The 22,561-nt window shown below is 57.7% G+C and overlaps 3 protein-coding genes across 4 annotated transcripts in view; 2 read left to right on the top strand and 1 right to left on the bottom strand.

Moving 5' to 3' along the window:
- The window catches only part of atg12 (ATG12 autophagy related 12 homolog (S. cerevisiae)), a 31,957-nt gene extending 17,762 nt beyond the window's left edge, over positions 1-14,195 (bottom strand). The window contains exons 1-4 of one of the 2 annotated variants that reach the window (XM_068022030.1): positions 14,003-14,195; positions 12,307-12,443; positions 11,646-11,708; positions 10,205-11,473 (exon numbers count right to left, since the gene is read on the bottom strand). In XM_068022030.1, the coding sequence (XP_067878131.1) occupies positions 11,414-11,473; positions 11,646-11,708; positions 12,307-12,443; positions 14,003-14,156 (414 nt within the window). In that variant the 5' untranslated portion in view covers positions 14,157-14,195 and the 3' untranslated portion in view covers positions 10,205-11,413. The other variant, XM_068022029.1, reaches the window with a different exon arrangement.
- Positions 869-10,002, top strand: LOC137356481 (germ cell-specific gene 1-like protein). Its single transcript, XM_068022366.1, has 6 exons — positions 869-980; positions 2,623-3,105; positions 6,448-6,492; positions 7,973-8,125; positions 8,390-8,501; positions 9,672-10,002. The coding sequence occupies exons 1-6, from the start codon at positions 869-871 to the stop codon at positions 9,931-9,933; spliced, it is 1,167 nt and encodes a 388-aa protein (XP_067878467.1). The 3' UTR covers positions 9,934-10,002.
- Positions 14,196-20,191: 5,996 nt separating the features above from the next.
- Positions 20,192-22,561, top strand: part of LOC137356270 (zinc finger protein 271-like) — an 18,087-nt gene continuing 15,717 nt past the window's right edge. The window contains exons 1-3 of the mRNA XM_068022140.1: positions 20,192-20,211; positions 20,332-20,505; positions 20,552-21,824. Of these exons, the coding sequence (XP_067878241.1) occupies positions 20,192-20,211; positions 20,332-20,505; positions 20,552-21,824 (1,467 nt within the window). The remainder of the gene's footprint in view (positions 20,212-20,331; positions 20,506-20,551; positions 21,825-22,561) is intronic.

The raw sequence follows: 22,561 nt of genomic DNA, 5'->3' as shown, positions 1-22,561 counted from the left end.
AAGTAAAAATCAGGAATCCAGACTTGTGCCCCCGTGCAATTGCCTCTCCGGAGCCAGAAATGTGCCAGATTGAATCTCTTTGCAAAAACTTGCAACCGTTCCAAGAGAGAGAGAGAAAAAACTTTGGCTGAAACTCCTTGAAAAGTTTTTCTGCAAGCTTTTAAATTTCCTCTGATCCAAAGCAACCTGTTAACTTGCTGGGAAGACTGGATTTTTGGTCTTTTTTTTTTCTCTCTGCGGCTTTTTAAAAAGCAGAGAGAAAAAAAAAACCCAAATCGATTACAATCGCCTAAATCGGCACCACTGAGCAATGGACAACTCCTCTTAAAGGGAAGGTCGCGCCCCACGTGTCCTCCGACAGAAATTGACCAGGGTCGTTGCTTTCAAGGCAAGCAGGGGTCTGAGCTGGGTCAAACAGTCCCCATTGGCTTTGATCTTTCCTGTAGCGGCGTTAAAACGTCTGCGCCGACAATCTAAAGGTCCCTGCACTCCCCAATGGCCAGATAAAAGTGCAGTGAGATTATTTTTTTCGGTAAGGCTCCACTGAATTGTGTCAGTATTTTGCAAGTCTGCCCACGTCGCTCGTACTGAACTGGAGCAGCCACACTGTGGCTACAAGGGCAGGGAATTCTGCGGTGAGTAACTCACCTCCTGACTCCCCAAAGCCTGTCCCACCATCGACAAGGCACAAGTCAGGAGTGTGATGGAACACTCTCCACTTGCCTGGATGGGTGCAGCCCCAACAACACTCAAGAAGCTCGACACCACCCAGGCCAAAGCGGCCCGCTTGATTGGCACCCCATCGACAAACATTCACTCCCTCCACCCACCGACGCCCAGTGGCAGCAGTGTGTGTACCATCGACAAGATGCACTGCAGCAACGCGCCAAAGCTCGTTCGACAGCGCCGCCCAAACCCGCGCCCTCCGCCACCGAGAAGGACGAGGGCAGCAGACGCAACGGGAACACCAGCGCCTGCAGGTTCCCCTCCGAGCCGCGCGCCGTCCTGACTCGGAACTATATCGGCCGTTCCTTCACTGTCGCTGGGTCAGAATCCTGGAACTCCCTCCCTAACAGCACTGTGGGTGTACCTACCCCACATGGACTGCAGCGGTTCAAGAAGGCAGCTCGCCCACTACCTTCTCAAGGGGCGAATTAGGGACGGGCGACAAATGCTGGCCTGGCCAGTGATGCCCACATGCCAGGAGTTAATACACAAAAATGTAAACTGCCAAAAATCCATACTCCAAGTGTGGTCTAAATGAGGGATATGGAGAGTGGAACTGTGCACAGTGCTCCAAGTGTGGTCTAACCCAGGGATTATGGAGAGTGGGACTGTGCAGTGCTCCAAGTGTGGTCTAACTGAGGGATATGGAGAGCAGAACTGTGCACAGTGCTCCAAGTGTGGTCTAACTGAGGGATATGGAGAGTGGAACTGTGCACAGTGCTCCAAGTGTGGTCTAACCGAGGGATATGGAGAGTGGAACTGTGCACAGTGCTCCAAGTGTGGTCTAACCGAGGGATATGGAGAGTGGAACTGTGCACAGTGCTCCAAGTGTGGTCTAACCCAGGGATATGGAGAGTGGAACTGTGCACAGTGCTCCAAGTGTGGTCTAACTGAGGGATATGGAGACTGGAACTGTGCACAGTGCTCCAAGTGTGGTCTAACCCAGGGATATGGAGAGTGGAACTGTGCACAGTGCTCCAAGTGTGGTCTAACCCAGGGATATGGAGAGTGGGACTGTGCAGTGCTCCAAGTGTGGTCTAACCCAGGGATATGGAGAGTGGAACTGTGCACAGTGCTCCAAGTGTGGTCTAACCGAGGGATACGGAGAGCGGAACAGTGCACAGTGCTCCAAGTGTGGTCTAACCCAGGGATATGGAGAGTGGAACTGTGCACAGTGCTCCAAGTGTGGTCTAACCGAGGGATACGGAGAGCGGAACAGTGCACAGTGCTCCAAGTGTGGTCTAACCGAGGGATACGGAGAGTGGAACTGTGCACAGTGCTCCAAGTGTGGTCTAACCCAGGGATATGGAGAGTGGAACTGTGCACAGTGCTCCAAGTGTGGTCTAACCCAGGGATATGGAGAGCGGGACTGTGCACAGTGCTCCAAGTGTGGTCTAACCGAGGGATACGGAGAGTGGAACTGTGCACAGTGCTCCAAGTGTGGTCTAACCCAGGGATATGGAGAGCGGAACTGTGCACAGTGCTCCAAGTGTGGTCTAACCCAGGGATATGGAGAGTGGAACTGTGCACAGTGCTCCAAGTGTGGTCTAACCCAGGGATATGGAGAGCGGAACTGTGCACAGTGCTCCAAGTATGGTCTAACCAAGGCTCGAGGCATCACTTCCCTGCTTCTCAATCCAATCCCTCTAGACCCGAACCCCAGTTCTCGGCTTCCCTTTGTTACCTCGCCTGTATTAACCTGCACTGCTATTATCCGTACACGAGAAAGGAACAGAAGGACATGTTGATGGGCGGGGGCGGGGGCGGGGAGATGAAGAGGGGGAGGGGGGCGGAAGAGGCTCGCGGGGGATCCGAAAACACCCCCCCCCTGACACCGAGCTCTCGGGCGGAATGCGATTCCCTCTAATCTCTTGATCTCCTGAAAGCTTTGCACAGTCTTGGAGATCAGCGTTGCTGGAGCTGAACGCAGCTCCACAGCAAGGAGGAGAGAGAGGGAGAGAGGCAGAAGTATTGTACACCGAGTTTCGGCGGCCCTGCCCGATCGACAGAGGCACCGGCGACGCAGGGTTTCGAGCCGGTGGCTGAGGTGTGGGCGGGGGAGGGGGGAGATGGGGCTGGAAGTGAGGAAGGGGCCCCGTCGGCTGCTCTCCGTGGTCCTGAACTCGGTCGGCCTCCTTGCCTCGGTCTGCGCCTTCGGCAGCAGCTACTGGTGCGTCGGCACCCACAAGGTGGTGAAGCCGCCCTGCCTCTCCGCCGTCAAGCGGCAGAACTGCGGCTCGGCCAACGCCACGCACACGCAGGCCAACGCCACCCTCCGGAGGCTGGTACACTACACGTGGGAGACGGGGGAGGACCGTTTCACCTTCCGATACTTCCACACCGGATTCTGGTATTCCTGCGAGGAGCAGGGCAAGGGAGGTAAGGGGAAGGGTCTGGTCTGGGGGGGGCGGGGGGGGGGGGGAAGAGGGGGAGGCCCCACGCCAGCGAGGGCGAGGGAACCGTCACAGCCCTCAAAAGGCAGAGGGGTAAACGGATATATGAAGGGCCATTCAGCCCCCCTCCCTCGAGCCTGTTACACAGGAACAGGCCCATTCAGCCCCCCTCGAGCCTGTTACACAGGAACAGGAGGATCCCATTCAGCCCCCCCTCGAGCCTGTTACACAGGAACAGGAGGATCCCATTCAGCCCCCCTCGAGCCTGTTACACAGGAACAGGCCCATTCAGCCCCCCTCGAGCCTGTTACACAGGAACAGGAGGATCCCATTCAGCCTGCACCCCCTCGAGCCTGTTACACAGGAACAGGCCCATTCAGCCCCCCTCGAGCCTGTTACACAGGAACAGGAGGATCCCATTCAGCCCCCCCTCGAGCCTGTTACACAGGAACAGGAGGATCCCATTCAGCCCCCCCTCGAGCCTGTTACACGGAAACAGGAGGAGGCCCATTCAGCTCCCCCCTCGAGCCTGTTACACAGGAACAGCAGGATCCCATTCAGCCCCCCTTCGAGCCTGTTACACAGGAACAGGAGGATCCCATTCAGCCCCCCTTCGAGTCTGTTACACAGGAACAGGAGGATCCCATTCAGCCCCCCTTCGAGCCTGTTACACAGGAACAGGAGGATCCCATTCAGCCCCCCTTCGAGTCTGTTACACAGGAACAGGAGGATCCCATTCAGCCCCCCTTCGAGCCTGTTACACAGGAACAGGAGGATCCCATTCAGCCCCCCTTCGAGCCTGTTACACGGAAACAGGAGGAGGCCCATTCAGCTCCCCCCTCGAGCCTGTTACACAGGAACAGCAGGATCCCATTCAGCCCCCCTTCGAGCCTGTTACACAGGAACAGGAGACCCATTCAGCCCCCCCTCGAGCCTGTTACACAGGAACAGGAGGATCCCATTCAGCCCCCCTTCGAGTCTGTTACACAGGAACAGGAGGATCCCATTCAGCCCCCCTTCGAGCCTGTTACACAGGAACAGGAGGATCCCATTCAGCCCCCCTTCGAGTCTGTTACACAGGAACAGGAGGATCCCATTCAGCCCCCCTTCGAGCCTGTTACACAGGAACAGGAGGATCCCATTCAGCCCCCCTTCGAGCCTGTTACACAGGAACAGGAGGATCCCATTCAGCCCCCCTTCGAGCCTGTTACACAGGAACAGGAGGATCCCATTCAGCCCCCCTTCGAGTCTGTTACACAGGAACAGGACGATCCCATTCAGCCTCTCCCCCCCCCCCCCTCGAGCCTGTTACACAGGAACAGGACGATCCCATTCAGCCTCTCCCCCCCCCCCCTCGAGCCTGTTACACAGGAACAGGAGGATCCCATTCAGCCCTCCCTCGAGCCTGTTACACAGGAACAGGAGACCCATTCAGCCTCCCCTCGAGCCTGTTACACAGGAACAGGAGGATCCCATTCAGCCCTCCCTCGAGCCTGTTACACAGGAACAGGAGACCCATTCAGCCTCCCCTCGAGCCTGTTACACGGGAACAGGAGGATCCCATTCAGCCCCTCCCTCGAGCGTGTCCCACCTTTCAATTAGGTTGTGGTTGATCTGTATCTGAACTCCTCGGGGGAAAGAGTTCCCGATTCCCACTCCCCCTTTCTGTGACGAAGTGCATCCTGACATCACCCCTGAACTGCCGGGCTCTATATTTTAAGGTTCTGCCTCCCTCGTTCTAGACTCATCCCCCCCGATCCCCGGAGGATATAGCTTCTCTATCGGTCCCATCATATCCTTTAATCGTCTTACACACAGTAATCAGATCATCCGTTAATCTTCTATACTCGAGGGAAAATAGAAGATTAAGAAGAAAAAAAAAGTTGGAATACCAGAGAGGGGGAGATAGAGAGAGAGAGAGAGAGTGAGAGAGACAGACAGAGAGAGGGAGAGAGACGGGGGGCGGGGGAGAGACAGAGACAGACAGTGAGAGAGACAGAGAGAGAGAGGGAGAGAGACGGGGGGGGGGGGGGGGGGAAAGAGAGAGAGACAGAGAGAGTGAGAGACAGAGACAGAGAGTGAGAGAGACGGGGGCGGGGGAGAGAGAGACAGAGAAGGGGAGATAGACAGAGAGAGAGAGGGAGAGAGACGGGGGGCGGGGGAGAGAGAGACAGAGAGAGTGAGAGACAGAGAGAGGGAGAGAGACGGGGGGCAGGGGAGAGAGAGACAGAGAGAGTGAGAGACAGAGAGAGAGGAAGAGAGAGACGGGGGCGGGGGAGAGAGAGACAGAGAGAGTGAGAGACAGAGAGAGAGAGGGAGAGAGACAGAGAGAGAGGGAGAGAGAGAGACGGGGGGGGGGCGGGGGGAGAGAGAGACAGAGAGTGAGAGACAGAGAGTGAGAGACGGGGGCGGGGGGGAGAGAGAGACAGACAGAGACAGAGACAGAGAGTGAGAGAGACAGAGAGAGACGGGGGCGGGGGAGAAAGAGACAGAGACAGAGAGGGAGATAGACAGAGAGCGAGAGAGACGGGGGTGAGACAGAGAGTGAGAGAGACAGAGAGAGAGAGGGAGACGGGGGAGGAGAGAGAGAGACAGAGAGAGTGAGAGACAGAGACAGAGAGTGAGAGAGACAGAGAGGGAGAGGAAGAGAGAGACGGGGGGGCGGGGGAGAGAGAGACAGAGAGGGAGATAGACAGAGAGAGGGGGGAAGGAGAGACAGAGAGCGAGAGAGACGGGGGTGGGGGGGGGGAAAAGAGAGAGAGAGGGAGAGCAAAAGAGAGAGGGAGGCACAGGGAGGGAGAGAGAGAGAGAAAGACAGAGAGACAAGAAGAGCGAGAGAGAGGGAGGCACAGAGAAAGACAGGAGAGAGAGAGAGGGAGGTGAGACAGAGAGAGAGACAGTAAGAGGGAGAGAGAGAGAGAGACAGAAAGACAGAGAGAGGGAGACAGAAAGAGAAAGAGTAGGAGAGACAGGGAGAGAGGGAGACAGAAAGAGAGGGAGACAGAAAGAGGGAGAGAGAGAGAGCGAGAGACAGGGAGGCACAGAGAGAGAGAGAGGGAGACGGAAAGAGGGTGAGAGAGAGACAGACACAGGGAGGCACAGAGACAGAGAGAGAGAGAGGGAGACAGAGAGAGGGAGACAGAAAGAGAGACAGAGAGTGGGAGAGACAGAGAGAGAGAGTCGGAGACAACGTGTGTAAGCAGAGGAAGGGCGTGTGCTCATTTATAATGATTTTTTGAAAGACGCTGTGTTTATGTGTAAATTTCCTGCGGCTTATCAAAGGGTTTGATCTTCATGGCCTCTCCTTGCATTTCTCTCTCTCTTCCAGTTAAATGTCGAAGCTTCATTAACTTGACACCGGAATCGGAACTCGGTGAGTGGGCCGAACATTGTCGCACCCTCCTCCATCCAAGTATGTGCATCTCCCTCGCGCTTTTCCTCACCTTCGGACATCCCGAATCGTTCACAGCCAATGAAAGACTTTCCAAAGGGAGGTCACTGTTATATTCCCACAGCAACGCAACAATGACCCAGATCGTTTGGTTTTTTTTTTTAAGTGACGTTGGTTGAGGAATAAATACCGGGCCCCCAGGACTCTGGGGAGAACTCCCCCTGCCCCCGCTCATCGTCCAATAGCGGCCTTGGGATCTTTTACACCCACCCGAGAGGGCAGACGGGGCCCCTCGGTTTAGCGTCTCGTCCCGAGAGATGGCAGCTCCGACAGTGCAGCATTCCCTCAGTCCAGGCACCGGGGGAGTGTCGGCCTGGATTATGGAGATCAAGTCCTAGAGTATATACATCTCCCTCTGACAGTGCGGCACCCCCCTCAGTACTGGCACCAGGGGAGTGTCGGCCTGGACTATGGAGATCAAGTCCGAGAGTATATACATCTCCCTCCGACAGTACAGCACTCCCTCAGTACTGGCACCGGGGGAGTGTCGGTCTGGATTATGGAGATCAAGTCCGAGAGTATATACATCTCCCTCCGACAGTGCAGCACTCCCTCAGTACTGACACCGGGGGAGTGTCGGCCTGGATTATGGAGATCAAGTCCTAGAGTAGATACATCTCCCTCTGACAGTGCGGCACTCCCTCAGTACTGACACCGGGGGGAGTGTCGGCCTGGATTATGGAGATCAAGTCCTAGAGTATATACATCTCCCTCCGACAGTGCAGCACTCCCTCAGTACTGGCACCGGGGGGAGTGTCGGCCTGGATTATGGAGATCAAGTCCTAGAGTATATACATCTCCCTCCGACAGTACAGCACTCCCTCAGTACTGGCACCGGGGGAGTGTCGGCCTGGATTATGGAGATCAAGTCCTAGAGTATATACATCTCCCTCCGACAGTGCAGCACACCCTCAGTACTGGCACCGGGGGGAGTGTCGGCCTGGATTATGGAGGAGGAGGAGGAGGGGTGGGCTGTTTTGTTGCTATTAACCTCCGTATCCAGCTTTACTGAGGGTTTATGGTGGGGACCCACGTAGCTCACTCTGAAAGAAGCAGGAGAGGAGAGGCAAACATTCGGCTGGGTCCAAGTACGTCGTCGGTCTGCACTTTGAACTGGCCTGAGGGGGTCAGCCTGGGCTTAACGTCAGGGCACGGAGAGAAGAGGTTTCTGCACCGCACACCCCGCCTATCCACACCTCAGTCACAGAGGGCGAGTGGGAAACGTCAGATCCACAGAGCTCTCACCCAGAACCCCGAACAGAGATGATATGTAGATATGGGAGGGACGGCGAGACATGGGCGGGACGGGAGCATCGGGTAGGTGTGGTGTGGGATATCTGGGATATCTGAGGCGTCCCCCGAACGCACAGCCGGCCTCACTCGTTTTTTTTTTTCCCGGAAGGCGTGCTGTGGTTCGCCATTGTCGTGGAGACTCTCTTCATCGCTCTGCTGGGCCTGGGCTTTCTCCTGATGTGCCTGGAGCTACTCTACCCGAGGAGTGCCGTCGGCAGCCTGAAAATCAACTCCTTCGCGGCCGTCTTCACCGTGTTGTCGGGTGAGTGCTGCTCCCTTTTGTTTCCAGACTTATTGAATCCATTTGAGTTTAAATTCCCCAGCTGCCGGGATGGGACGTTTCCCACCCACCCCCCCCCCCCGCCTCTCTGGAAAATGATCAGCACGCTGCGGCCCTGACGGTTGAGATAGTCACGTGCCCGGGCAGGCATGTCGATAAGGAGGATTTCAGAGCTGGGTCGCGGGAGAGCGCACATTCGGGTCCTTCTGGCCTTACATTGTTGGTCTCCTCGCCTGTGTCTCGTAGGTCTCCTCGGAATGGTTGGTCACATGATGTTCACCACTGTATTCCACGTAACAGTGAGCCTGGGTCCGAAAGATTGGAAACCGCAGTCCTGGGATTATGGCTGGTCGTTCCAGTAAGTATAACATCTATTACAGGGTTCCCTCCACACTGTCCCCCATCAAACACTCCCCAGGACAGGGACAGCACGGGGGGTTAGATACAGAGTAAAGCTCCCTCTACACTGTCCCCCATCAAACACTCCCCAGGACAGGGACAGCACGGGGGGTTAGATACAGAGTAAAGCTCCCTCTACACTGTCCCCCATCAAACACTCCCCAGGACAGGTACAGCACGGGGGGTTAGATACAGAGTAAAGCTCCCTCTACACTGTCCCTACAGAGGTGCACCTCCTCGCCTAAGTGTTCACACTGTACACACAGAAGAGGTATTTGAGGACACAAACGCTCACGCTCTCCCTCACCCTGGAGTTGCATCTGTCTCACGTTTCTCTCCTACCTCCCAGTATGCCATCTCTAAGCCCACCTTGTCTGTGAGGCTCACCTCCCATCTCCGAGCCCTGCCACCCACCCGAAATCCCCTCCCGCTCCACATGCCCTGATCATATTCACGGTTCTCTTTCTTCAGCCGCTGTCCCCAATGCTTTTAACCTGCCATCGTTGCTCCCCCGCCCTATCTCTGTCACCTCCTCCAGCCCCGACAACCCTCCGAGATCTCTGCGGCTCATCCAATCCCGGCCTCTCGAGCGTCCCCCCCCCCGCCCCCCCAAGATTCCCATCGCTCCGCCATTGGTGGCCGTGCCTTCAGCTACCCTGGTGGAGGGCCCCCGCCACCCCCCCCAACCCCACCCAGCTCTGGAATTCCCTCCTTAAACCTCTCCCGTCTCTCGCTCTCTCTCTCCTCCTTTAAGACGCTCCTTAAAACGTCCCTCTTTGTCCGAGCCCTTTGCTCGCCCGTCCCTGATCTCTCGTCACACGGCTCGGGGGGGGCGGGGAGGGGGTCGGTCTGTGTTTGATAACCTCTCGTGTGACGGGCCTTTACTGTGTTAAAGTCACTATGTAAACGCAGGTGGTTATCGGGTTGGAGATTACAATTGAAAGGAAACGAGGGGGGGCCCACGGAGGGAATTTGAACAGGAGGGAGGGTGAGACTTGTCGGGGCTGGAGGAGGTTACAGAGATCGGGGAGGGGGGGGGTGGTGGTGGGGGGGGACAGGGAGGGGAATGTTGAAGGGCAGGGCGAAGGGGGGCAGGGTCTAACGGTTGCCTCCTTTGCCTCCCGCTCAGCTTGGCGTGGTTTGCCTTCAGCTGCGCCATGCTCTCGGCCGTCAGCAGCCTCAACGCCTACAGCAAGACCATCGCCCAGCTCACGTACGCCAGGCGGGCGCTGGACCCCAACGCCCGGGGGCCCCGTCTCGTGCTGGACCCGGACGACGCCCCCTTCCTGTGGGAGCGCTCCGTCTTCTCCGTCGAGGGCGGCTCGGACGACGGGCCGGTGGGCCCGGGTGACGGCGGCAGCGAAGGCTCGCTCGAGGAGGAGCCCTGTTGAGTCTTGGAGCGGGCGCAGCAGGACACGGCACTGTTGGCAAGTTGGCACTGCGGACGTCGGCAACGAGCCCGGGGTTGGGGGGGGGGGGGGGGTGGAGAGCGGGGGTCGCGCGATAAGTTGACCACTCGGTCCAGTGACCTCTCACCCCTCTGTGACCTGGCGAGGGGTGGGGTGTCCTCAGTTGTACGTTTTGAATGAAAGGATGTAGAAATCTTGGCCCAAAGTGGTGAGTGTTTTCTTTGACACGAAGTGATTGGACGGCGATCAGAGATCTGTTCACACGCACGCAGTTGGTTTATTGCGGATCTCACACATTCTCAGACAATAAACATCGGAGCTCAGGGCAAAGAGTTCCATTGATACTGGATTCATCCAGGGGCATTTTCATTCACTGGGATTGAGTGGGTGGGCTTAAGAGACAGAGAGACAGACAGAGACAGGGACGGAAACACACAGAGACGGAGAGAGAGAGACGGAGAGAGAGAGACGGAGAGAGAGAGACGGAGAGAGAGAGACGGAGAGAGAGAGACGGAGAGAGAGAGACGGAGAGAGAGAGACCGAGGCACACAGAGAGGGAGAGAGACCGAGACACACAGAGAGGGAAACAGACCGAGAGAGAGAGAGACACAGAGACAGAAATACACAGAGACGGAGAGAGAGAGACGGAGAGAGAGAGACAGACCGAGAGAGAGAGAGACAGACCGAGAGAGAGAGAGACAGACCGAGAGAGAGAGAGACACAGAGGCACAGAGAGAGACACAGAGGCACAGAGAGAGACACAGAGAGAGAGAGAGAGACAGACATAGAGACAGACACAGAGCGAGAGACACAGAGAGGGAGAGATAACAAGACAGACAGAGAGAGACCGAGACAGAGAGAGACCGAGACAGAGAGAGACACAGAGACAGACAGAGCGAGAGGGGGAGCGAGAGGGAGAGCGAGAGCGAGAGCGAGAGAGAGAGACACACACACACACAGAGGCAGAGAGAGAAACACAGAGAGAGGGAGAGAGAGCGAGACACAGAGAGAGAGAGAGAGACAGAGAGAGAGAGACACAGAGACAGAGACAGAGAGAGACAGAGACAGAGAGTGCAAGCACTGACAGGATGTTCAGCGACCGTCGACAATGTTACTGACACACTTTACAACACGATGCAGGTGGTGGATGGATTGGGGGGGCAGGACATCACACTCTCTGCCCTGTGCGGACTCCGCGCTGCTGTCAGTCCCTCGATCTGCCCCGTCAGCGAGCAAAATCCTGAACGGCAACCCAGCCGCCCGTCAACGGAGCAGGCCTTGCTGGAGAAGGCAGGGGCTGTCGGGGGGGTGGGGGAAGGCGGTCACGGCAGGCGCAGTCTCTCTTCCGCAGGGACGGGGTGAGATGTGGGGGGGGGGGGGGGGGGGTGCGGCGGGGAGGGTCCCGACCGGCGTATCCTCGACTCGACGGAATAGGTGAGGGGCTGAGGCTTCTTGGCGTCACTCAGCCCCAGGCCTGCGACTTGCAGTAATGCAGCACCAGCTTCCCATCGCTCCCGAAGCACTGCGGGGAGGAGAGAGGAGGATTTTGAGAGGTGGTGCACAGGTTCCTTCCTAGAGGCAAAAGACGACATGCTCCCTGACGCCAATACGTCCCAGTAGACAATAACACGCCCCAACCCCCCATCGCGACTGTCACCACCCCCCTCCCCCTCCGTCCGCATTTCCGATCTTACCTCGTACAGTGTCCCCACATCCTGATCTGGTGAGGGGGCAAAGGACTGATTCACGTATATAAACTGGAACAGAGGGAAAGAAAGAGAGAGAGGAGGGACTGGTTTGACAAGGCAGAAAAAAAACGGCAACACGTGTGTTTCAAAATTAGTTTCACGCGCATGTTCACAATGCGAATTTCCTATGTAAACAGTCACGCCGCTGTTACAGCCTCCCTCCAGCAGTGGCGCTGTAGTTCAGGAACGCAGAGGGAGTTTATTTGGGGGAGGGGGGGTGGTTTCTTTGAGGGCAGCTTAGCCCAGTCAGTATCACTCGAGGTCAGAAGCTGTTAGGCTCAAGGTCCCACTCCAGGACCTCAAGCTCCATAATCCAGGCCGACACTCCCCCGGTGCCAGTACTGAGGGAGTGCTGCACTGTCAGAGGGAGATGTATATACTCTAGGACTTGATCTCCATAATCCAGACCGACACTCCCCCGGTGCCAGTACTGAGGGAGTGCTGCACTGTCGGAGGGAGATGTATATACTCTAGGACCTGATCTCCATAATCCAGACCGACACTCCCCCGGTGTCAGTACTGAGGGAGTGCTGCACTGTCGGAGGGAGATGTATATACTCTAGGACCTGATCTCCATAATCCAGACCGACACTCCCCCGGTGCTTACCAGCTGTTCAGCAGATTCGACCTTCAGGAATTTCTTGATGAACTGGCCGAGAGCCTGGATGGTCCGACACCTCTCCACCGCCCATTTCTTTTGCTTCATTATCGGGGTGTCACCCACTGCCTTCAAGAGTATATCAACTGCAGGGAGACATGACAGGGGAGGAGGGGAGACATGACAGGGGAGGAGGGGAGACATGACAGGGGAGGAGGGGAGACATGACAGGGGAGGAGGGGAGACATGACAGGGGAGGAGGGGAGACATGACAGGGGAGGAGGGGAGACCACGTTAGAAGGAGGCTGGTGCAAAAGACTGGCCAAAACACCCTCTCCCTCCTCCTCCGAAGCAGCCCACCCTCCCACCGCCCTTCGCCATCCCGTCTCCTACAGAACAGGCCGAGAGGTGATTGGAGGGGGCCGCTCCCCCATCCCCCGCTTTCTCTCTATCACCCCAGCCCCCCACCCCCCCCCCCCCAACTCCTCCCCCCGGCCCAGTCCGACTTGCGGACACTCCCTCCGCTCTCCTGCCTGCCTCACACCACAATCCCCAACGCAATTTGGCTGCACCTGCCGTCCTCCCCCTTCTGATCTAACCCGACTCCTCCCTTGACTCCCCCTCCCCCAACCTCCTCCTCTTGACCCCCCCTCCTCTTCATTCAGCCAACCCCCTCCTCTTGACCCCACCACACCCCCTCCTCTTGACCCCACCCCCTCCTCTCCTCTTGACCCCACCACACCCCCTCCTCTTGACCCCATCCCCTCCTCTTGACCCCACCACACCCCCTCCTCTTGACCCCATCCCCTCTTGACCCCACCACACCCCCTCCTCTTGACCCCATCCCCCCTTGACCCCACCACACCCCCTCCTCTTGACCCCATCCCCCCTTGACCCCACCACACCCCCTCCTCTTGACCCATCCCCTCTTGACCCCACCACACACCCCTCCTCTTGACCCCACCACACCCCCTCCTCTTGACCCCATCCCCTCTTGACTCACCACACCCCCTCCTCTTGACCCCATCCCCTCCTCTCCTCTTGACCCCACCACACCCCCTCCTCTTGACCCCATCCCCTCCTCTTGACCCCACCACACCCCCTCCTCTTGACCCCACCACACCCCCTCCTCTTGACCCCATCCCTCCTCTTGACCCCACCACACCCCTCCTCTTGACCCCATCCCCCATTGACCCCACCACACCCCCCCCTTGACCCCACCACACCCCCTCCTCTTGACCCCATCCCCTCCTCTTGACCCCATCCCCTCCTCTTGACCCCATCCCCTCCTCTTGACCCCATCCCCTCTTGACCCCACCACACCCCCTCCTCTTGACCCCACCACAGCCCCTCCTCTTGACCCCATCCCCTCCTCTTGACCCCACCACACCCCCTCCTGACTACCTCCGTCCCTCCCACTCCCACCCCCCCCGGCAGCCTATTGGTCGCTGACTGGGTTGATTGACAGCCCTAACCTTCAATCCGTCGTCAGGATGGCGATGCCCGGGCCCGCTATTGGACAGAAGCGCCGGCCGCTCATTGCCGATTGGCCGGCCGGGACGTCAATGACCCATGTGACCCTCCGACCCCGAAACCCCACCCCCTCCCCACGTGACGCCCGACGGGGGCCGCCCCGCTCCGGCCCGAGTCGGCGGCCATCTTGTCCCAGCGGAGCGACCGCGACGGGAGGCGCCGCCGCTCTCACTTTTCTTCTTCAGTTCGGCCTGCGCCTCGTCGGCAGTCACCGTCGTCGTGGAAGTCGAAGGAGGCGGCATCCCGCCCGGTGAGCTCTCGGTCTGAACGGCGTCTCCCTCCCCTTCGGCCGTCGCGGCGCCGACATCGCTCTCCGCCTCCGCCATTTCCGGCTGCTGCCTGGAACTGACGTCAACTGCCTGGCAAAATAAGTGGGGGCGGGGGTGTGGGGGGGGGGAGAAAAGAGGCCAGGTGGGAGGTGCGCCTGCGCGGGTGACGGGCGACATCTTTGATGCTGGCTTCATGAGCGGGAGGTGCGCCTGCGCGTCGGCGGTGTGTCGGGGAGTTTCGCGCCGCCATCTTTGATCCTGGTATCCGCCGCGGTGACATGAGGCATGGGGGCGACGCCATCTTTGATGCTGGCAACTAAGCCTTCCCTCAGCCTTGGCACCATTCTGGTCAGTCTCCTCCGCACCCTCTCCAGGGCCTTTAGCATCCTTCCTAAGTGCGGTGCCCAGAATTGGGGCACAAAATTCCAGCTGAGGAAGGCCGAACCTGTGTTTTGTAAAGGATTCAGTGTAACTTCCTTACTTTTGTATCTATGTCTCCATTTATAAAGCCCAGGAGCCCATCTGCTGTATAAACAACCATCTCAACTTGTCCTGCCACCTTCAAAGATTTATTTACTTACACTCCCCCCCCCCCCCCACCACCCCCGGGTCTCTCTGTTCCTGCACACCCTTTAAAATTGCACCATTTATTTGATATCGTCTCTCCTCAAAGAACAGTACAGCACAGGAACAGGCCATTCGGCCCTCCAAGCCTGCGCCGATCTTGATGCCTGCCTAAACTAAAACCTTCTGCACTTCCGGGGTCCGTATCCCTCTATTCCCATCCTATTCATGTATTTGTCAAGATGCCTCTTAAACGTCTCTATGGTACCTGCTTCCACCACCTCCCCCGGCAGCAAGTTCCAGGCACTCACCACCCTCTGTGTAAAAAACTTGCCTCGCACATCCCCTCTAAACTTTGCCCCTCTCACCTTAAACCTCTGTCCCCTAGTAACTGACTCTTCCAACCTGGGAAAAAGCTTCTGACTATCCACTCTGTCCATGCCGCTCATAACTTTGTAAACCTCTGTCATGTCGCCCCTCCACCTCCGTCGTTCCAGTGAAAACAATCCGAGTTTATCCAACCTCTCCTCATAGCTAATGCCCTCCAGACCAGGCAACATCCTGGTAAACCTCTTCTGTACCCTCTCCAAAGCCTCCACGTCCTTCTGGTAGTGTGGCGAGCAGAATTGCACGCAATATTCTAAATGTGGCCTAACTAAAGTTCTGTACAGCTGCAGCATGGACTTGCCTATTTGTATACTCTATGCCCCGACCGATGAAGGCAAGCATGCCGTGTGCCTTCTTGACTACCTTATCCACCTGCGTTGCCACTTTCAGTTACCTGTGGACCTGTACGCCCAGATCTCTCTGCCTGTCAGTACTGCTAAGGGTTCTGCCATTTACTGTATACTTCCCACCTGTATTAGACCTTCCAAAATGTATTACCTCACATTTGTCCAGATTAAACTCCATCTGCCATTTCTCCGCCCAAGTCTCCAACCGATCTATATCCTGCTGTATCCTCTGACAATCCTCATCATTATCCGCAACTCCACCAACCTTTGTGTCGTCTGCAACTTACTAATCAGACCAGCTACATTTTCCTCCAAATCATTTATATATACGACAAACAGCAAAGGTCCCAGCACTGATCCCTGCGGAACACCACTAGTCACATCCTCCATTCAGAAAAACACCCATCCACTGCTACCCTCTGTCTTCTATGACCGAGCCAGTTCTGTATCATTCTCTGAGTAAAAACTGTATTTGCCTCCAGCCTGCCCACTTCCCCACTTTGTCTACGTCCTCCTCCGGCCTCTTACTACCCTCCTCACTTCTTACAACATTCTGAGTCTTGTGCCATTTGCAAACTTTGTGCTGTGCCCAGTCTCCCCAAGTCAGGGTCTTTAATTCATATCGAAAAAGAGGAGGGGGGGTCCCAATAACGACCTCTGGCAGGGGGTCGTGGTATATTGCTGTGTGGTTTCCCTCAGTCTGATAAATGACCGTTCACCACTCTCTCTCTGCTTTCCGCCCCTTCGCCAGTTCTGTATCCACGTCCTGCGCGGTTGAATTTCGTTTGTGAGTCTTTTTATGTGGTCTTTGCCAAAGGCCTTTTGAAAATCCGTATACACAGCATCCGCCACACGACCTTCTTTCCCCCCCCCGACTAGAACTTGAGCATTGCTGGAAATAGAGACATATGGGCGAATTTTCGTCTTGCACTCATCAGGACAACCCGCAAGAATACCCATGAAAGGGAAAACAACAACTTTTATGCCGTACGAGAAGAGAGTGCAAATTGGTTGGCCAGTGGACTCTGATTGGGAGAGGCGTTGCCATGGAGAATGCACCAGTTTACAGTGACTGACGGTTAACTGCCGAGCTTCGCTTGAAATTTAAACCAATCAGAGTTCATCTGCCAGCCAGTCAGCAGCGATAAAGAGCTGTTGTTTTCCATTACTGTGGTATTCTTGAGGACTGTCCTGATGACTGCAAGGCGGAAAAGCTTCGACGGCATTTCTCTACTTTCAGCTATCTGCCTCTGACTGCTGACGGTCCGAGCCACCAAAGCCCACCCAGATCGGCCCCGAAGACCCCTCCACAAATTTCTCCGCGCCCAAAGAGGGTGAACGGGGCTGCAGATTCAGACAAGGTTGGGAGGTGGCGGAGCAGGTGGCTTCAATACCACTGGGGCAGGCGGGCGATGTGAGCCAGTGGGTGTAAAAGAACCCACGGCCCCCATTGGTTCAAAGGTGCAAATGTTGACACCAGACCATGGATTTACATACGCAGAGACGGCCGCACAGAAAGAGGCCATTGGCCCCTCTCCCCAGCTCCGTGCCGGGGTTCCTGCTCCACACAAGCCTCCTCTCGCCCCCTCTTCATCTCACCTCCCACACCCCCCCTGTCAACACGTCCTTCTATTCCTTTCTCACTCGTGTGTTTATGCAGCTTCCCCCCCCTCAAATACAACAACCGAGAGAAAAGAGCCCCAGTCTGTTCAGTCTAACCCAATGGCTATAACCTCTCAGTTCTGGAATCACCTTCGCAAACCTTTTTTGCACCTTCTGCAGTGTCCCTCTATCCTTTTTATAATATGGAAACCGGAACTGTGCCCAGTGCTCCAAGTGTGGTCTAACCAGGGATATGGAGAGTGGAACTGTGCACAGTGCTCCAAGTGTGGTCTAACCCAGGGATATGGAGAGTGGAACTGTGCACAGTGCTCCGAGTGTGGTCTAACCGAGGGATATGGAGAGTGGAACTGTGCACAGTGCTCCAAGTGTGGTCTAACCAGGGATATGGAGAGTGGAACTGTGCACAGTGCTCCAAGTGTGGTCTAACCGAGGGATATGGAGAGTGGAACTGTGCACAGTGCTCCAAGTGTGGTCTAACCGAGGGATATGGAGAGTGGAACTGTGCACAGTGCTCCAAGCGTGGTCTAACCGAGGGATATGGAGAGTGGAACTGTGCCCAGTGCTCCAAGTGTGGTCTAACCAGGGATATGGAGAGTGGAACTGTGCACAGTGCTCCAAGTGTGGTCTAACCGAGGGATATGGAGAGTGGAACTGTGCACAGTGCTCCGAGTGTGGTCTAACCGAGGGATATGGAGAGTGGAACTGTGCACAGTGCTCCAAGTGTGGTCTAACCAGGGATATGGAGAGTGGAACTGTGCACAGTGCTCCAAGTGTGGTCTAACCGAGGGATATGGAGAGTGGAACTGTGCACAGTGCTCCAAGTGTGGTCTAACCCAGGGATATGGAGACTGGATCTGTGCACAGTGCTCCAAGTGTGGTCTAACCGAGGGATATGGAGAGTGGAACTGTGCACAGTGCTCCAAGCGTGGTCTAACCGAGGGATATGGAGAGTGGAACTGTGCACAGTGCTCCAAGTGTGGTCTAACTGAGGGATATGGAGAGTGGAACTGTGCACAGTGCTCCAAGTGTGGTCTAACCCAGGGATATGGAGAGTGGAACTGTGCACAGTGCTCCAAGTGTGGTCTAACCCAGGGATATGGAGAGTGGAACTGTGCACAGTGCTCCAAGTGTGGTCTAACCCAGGGATATGGAGAGTGGAACTGTGCACAGTGCTCCAAGTGTGGTCTAACCCAGGGATATAGAGAGTGGAACTGTGCACAGTGCTCCAAGTGTGGTCTAACCCAGGGATATAGAGAGTGGAACTGTGCACAGTTTTTACTTTTCTGTCTGACTCTCAGTTCCTGGGGCCCTTGTCTCAGTCACAAATGACCGACCCCCCCTTCCCGAACCCCCCCCCCCCCCTCTCAGTTCTGGACTGTCCGACCGGCGGGTGGGGGATGCAGGGGCCTCACGGCGTCTACCCTGTCAAAGCCCTGTCAGATTTTTACACGTTTCAGTTCGATCATTTTTCATTCTTCCAAACTCCAGGGAATACAGGCTTGTTCTACTTAATATGCAGCTGTTCTCCCAGTGGAGAATCTTTTCACGCTTGACAAACTAAACAACATTGCACGCTGAAGATCTGTACTTTGCTTTCTTCCTGATGGGACCACACGCGACAGAACAGCTCCGAGCAACCGGCAGGTAAGAGATAAAGGTTCTATAAACCCTGGTCAGGGCTCCCCGACGGCGGAGCAGAGCTACTGGGGGAGGGGGCGGGGGTGGGAAGCGTTCGAGGGTTTGCTGTGTAACTGGGGAATGCAGGCAGTCCTGGGACTCTGAATCCCATCCTCCCCTTCCTGCTCTCCCTCCGTCCCACCTTCCCCGGTGCCAGTACTGAGGGAGTGCTGCACTGTCGGAGGGAGATGTATATACTCTAGGACTTGATCTCCATAATCCAGACCAACACTCCCCGGTGTCAGTACTGAGGGAGTGCTGCACTGTCAGAGGGAGATGTATATACTCTAGGACTTGATCTCCATAATCCAGACCGACACTCCCCCGGTGCCAGTACTGAGGGAGTGCTGCACTGTCGGACGGAGATGTATATACTCTAGGACTTGATCTCCATAATCCAGACCGACACTCCCCGGTGTCAGTACTGAGGGAGTGCTGCACTGTCGGAGGGAGATGTGTATACTCTAGGACTTGATCTCTATAATCCAGACCGACACTCCCGGTGTCAGTACTGAGGAGTGCTGCACTGTCGGAGGGAGATGTATATACTCTAGGACTTGATCTCCATAATCCAGATCGACACTCCCCACACTCTCTAGAACCCTTTGCGCCTCTCTGCCCTTCGCACTGCTACTATCCAATAGGATAATTCAAGTCCCCCATTATCACTACACTCTAATGTTACACCTCTCTGTAATTTTCTTGTAAGTTTGTTCCTCTGTATCTTGCCCACCTGTTGGTTGCGCTATCGAACACACCCAGTCGTGTCACCGTGTTCTCCTTAAACAATACTGCCACCCCTCCTCCTTTCTTTCCTTCCCTGTCTTTCGTGAACGCCTTGCATCCTGTCTTTCGTGAACGCCTTGCATCTGGGAATATCTCGTACGCAGTCCTGCCTCTCTTAACGCCACGGCATCGTACTCCCACGTGGGCCACCTCCGCCTGCAGCTCACCGTCCTCATTGGGCATTCACTGGCGTGCACAGTCAGCCGCTGAACTCTGACCCCACCAGATGCCTGACTTGTTTCCTACCTGAGGGCTATCTGTCTCTGCCAGCGTTCCGCGCGTCTTATTTCTCCTTTGTAATGCTACGTCCTCATTCCCGCACAACACCCCCCCCCCTCCCCCATGCCAAGTCCAAACTCTCCCCGGCTGCATTCGCAAAGCGCCCCACCCCGCGAGAGGACATCGCTCTGTTTCAAGTGCAACCCATTCTGCCTTTGCAGGTCCTCTCCCTCCACCCTCCCCACCCAGTCACCGGAGCCGCTCCCAATTCCCCAGTGTCCTCCCTCCGGTGCCATCTCTCCAGCCACGCGTTCCATCCGCTCCCCCCTCCTCTTCCTGTGACGGCCCACGTGTACCACCTTGAGTAAACCGCAGATCACCTCTTCGAGGTCCTGCTTGGTCGGCCCTTCTTTCTTAGCTCCCTCAAATCTGCCCAGGGAGGGGGTTCCCCCCCGTCCTGTGTCCCACCCTGCGCCGTCGGTGCCCGATATGGACCGTGACCGCTGGCTGTTCAGACTCTCGCCCCCCCCCCCGCCCCACCCCGCGCCGAGGCCACTGCAGCCTCGATCCCGGCGCTGTTTGGGGCGCCACTGTCGGCGGTGCTAAAACTCTCCGTTGTTTTTAAACAGGAGGCGGATCTCAGGAGTGATGAAGCCCCGGGCCGAGCCAGCGCCGTCCGACGGAAGCTTCCGGACCCTGCGGAGCGGCCGTAAGATACCCGCACCGGCCGCGGCGGCCAAGGGGACCCCCGCCGCCAGCGGAGGAGGGGCTCCGGGAGGCGCCAGGAAACGCAAGCGGCTGCCGTGCCCCGAATGCCCCAGGACGCTGGCGCACTCCTACTCACTGAAGAAGCACCAGCTGGCCCACCGGCGGGCGGCCCGCCACCGGTGCCCGCGGTGCGAGCGCACCTTCGGCCGGCGGGCGTCCCTGGACGGGCACCGCTGCGGCGGGCACGAGTGCCCCCACTGCCAGGTCAGCTTCCGGACCCGGGCCTCGCTGCTGGGCCACCTGCGGGTGCACCCGGAGGGCAAGGGCTTCCCGTGCCCGCAGTGCGCCCGGCGGTTCGCCGACTCGGCGGCCCTGGGCCGGGCACCGGCGCACCCACCTGCCCGAGAGGCCCTTCAAGTGCGGCGACTGCTCCCGGACCTTCCTGGCGTCGACAGAGTTCCCTGCTCCACCGCCAGCTCCACGCCGAGCCCCGGCCCTTCGAGTGCCCCCAGTGCGGCCAGCGCTACCGCCAGGCGTCTTCGCTCGCCTCCCACCGCCGCACGCACGCCGCCGGCCGCCGGGCCTTCGCCTGCCCGCACTGCGCCAAGTCCTTCAGCCGCTGCACCTCCCTGACCGCCCACCTGCGGGTGCACACGGGCGAGCGGGCCCTACCAGTGCCCGAAGTGCCCCCCGCCGGTTCGCGGCCTCCTCCTCGCTCACCTACCACCTGCGCGTCCACACGGGCGAGAAGCCCTACCGGTGCCCGCAGTGCCCCCGGGCCTTCAGCCGCTCGGCCTCCCTGAGGCTGCACCAGCGCCGCCACACGGGCGAGCGCCCGCACGCCTGCCACAGCTGCGACGCCCGCTTCGCCCAGGCCTGCGCCCTGCGGGTCCACCTGCGGGTCCACACCGGCGAGCGCCCCTTCCGCTGCCCCCTCTGCCCCAAGACCTTCGCCCACCGCGCCTCCCACAAGTACCACCAGCGGGTGCACAGCGGCGAGCGGCCCCACCCCTGCCCGGACTGCGGCCGCCGCTTCCTCACCTCGGGCTCGCTGACCCGGCACCGGCGGGTGGACCACACCGGCGAGCGGCCGTACCCCTGCCCGCACTGCCCGCGGGCCTTCCCCGTCTCCTCCGCCCTGCTGGCCCACCTGCGGGTCCACACCGGCGAGAGGCCCTTCTGGTGCGCCGACTGCGGCCGCACCTTCGCCCAGGCCTCCACCCTCCGGGCCCACTGCCGCACGCACCACGACGGCGCAGGCCCGCTCGCGCCGACACCCGAGGCCCCGCGGCCCGCCGTCGCACCCCGTCCCCGTCTGCCCCGGAGGTGCCAGTCCAACCCTGCCTCTCCACCCCTTGCCCCGGACCCCTGCTCGTCACGTCGTCCTGCCACGCCCCCTCCCTCCCTATCTCTGTAACTTCCTCCAGCCCCACAATTCTCATCCCCTTGATTCCCATCGCTCCACCCATTGGCGGCCTTCAGCTGCCCCGGCGGGGGCCCCGAGCTCTGGAATTCCCTCCCTAAACCTCTCCGCCTCACCGTCTCTCTCCTCCTTTAAGACCCTCATGAATACCTCGCTCTTTATCGAGAAATATGAGGACTTTGAAACGACCCTGAATGCTTAGCTTGCGCGTGTGCAACGAATGCAGTTAGCCTGCGGACTGTCATATTACAAATGCTTGGTCCTCCGAGAGATGGAGAGAGAGAGAGAGAGAGAGCAAGCGCGGGCATCCGGAGCCCATGCATTCCTGGAACCCAGTGCCCGACTATTGGGATCGGCCGCCTGACAGAGAGACAGTGCCCAGGGTTGGTCGTTTTGACTTTGGGGTTTCACAGACGACAGAGAGAGATGGACGGATGGAGAAAACGATCGACGGAGAATTTACTCAACGCGGTTTCTTTGACGCGGTGAGCCGTGCGGTCTGGGCGGTGGGGGAATCTCCAGCAGCTCTCAAAAGGGGAATCGGATAAACGCTCAAAGGGGGAAATATATGCGGGGGACACGGGGGAGGGCGGAGGGGAGCGGGATTAATTGCCTTGCTCTTTCAGATACTCCGAATACGGAGCCGGAATTCCCGAGATGCAGCACGTCTCGGAGCAACTCCACGTTTCCTGTCGTCCGGCGGTCGGTTGGCGCACAGTAAGATCCCA

Source organism: Heterodontus francisci, chromosome 45 (genome assembly GCF_036365525.1).
Source record: "Heterodontus francisci isolate sHetFra1 chromosome 45, sHetFra1.hap1, whole genome shotgun sequence".
NCBI classification, from domain to species: domain Eukaryota; kingdom Metazoa; phylum Chordata; class Chondrichthyes; order Heterodontiformes; family Heterodontidae; genus Heterodontus; species Heterodontus francisci.
The sequence above is the reverse complement of the archived record's forward strand: the minus strand, read 5'-3'. Positions and strand labels throughout refer to the sequence as shown.

Bases quoted from the DNA above. Each gene is read 5' to 3' on its own strand.
- LOC137356481 (XM_068022366.1), top strand. From the start codon at position 869: ATGCACTGCAGCAACGCGCCAAAGCTCGTTCGACAGCGCCGCCCAAAC. The intron at 981-2,622 runs GTTCCCCTCCGA...AGCTTTGCACAG, and splicing joins GGGAACACCAGCGCCTGCAG to TCTTGGAGATCAGCGTTGCT. The intron at 6,493-7,972 runs GTGAGTGGGCCG...TTTTCCCGGAAG, and splicing joins GACACCGGAATCGGAACTCG to GCGTGCTGTGGTTCGCCATT.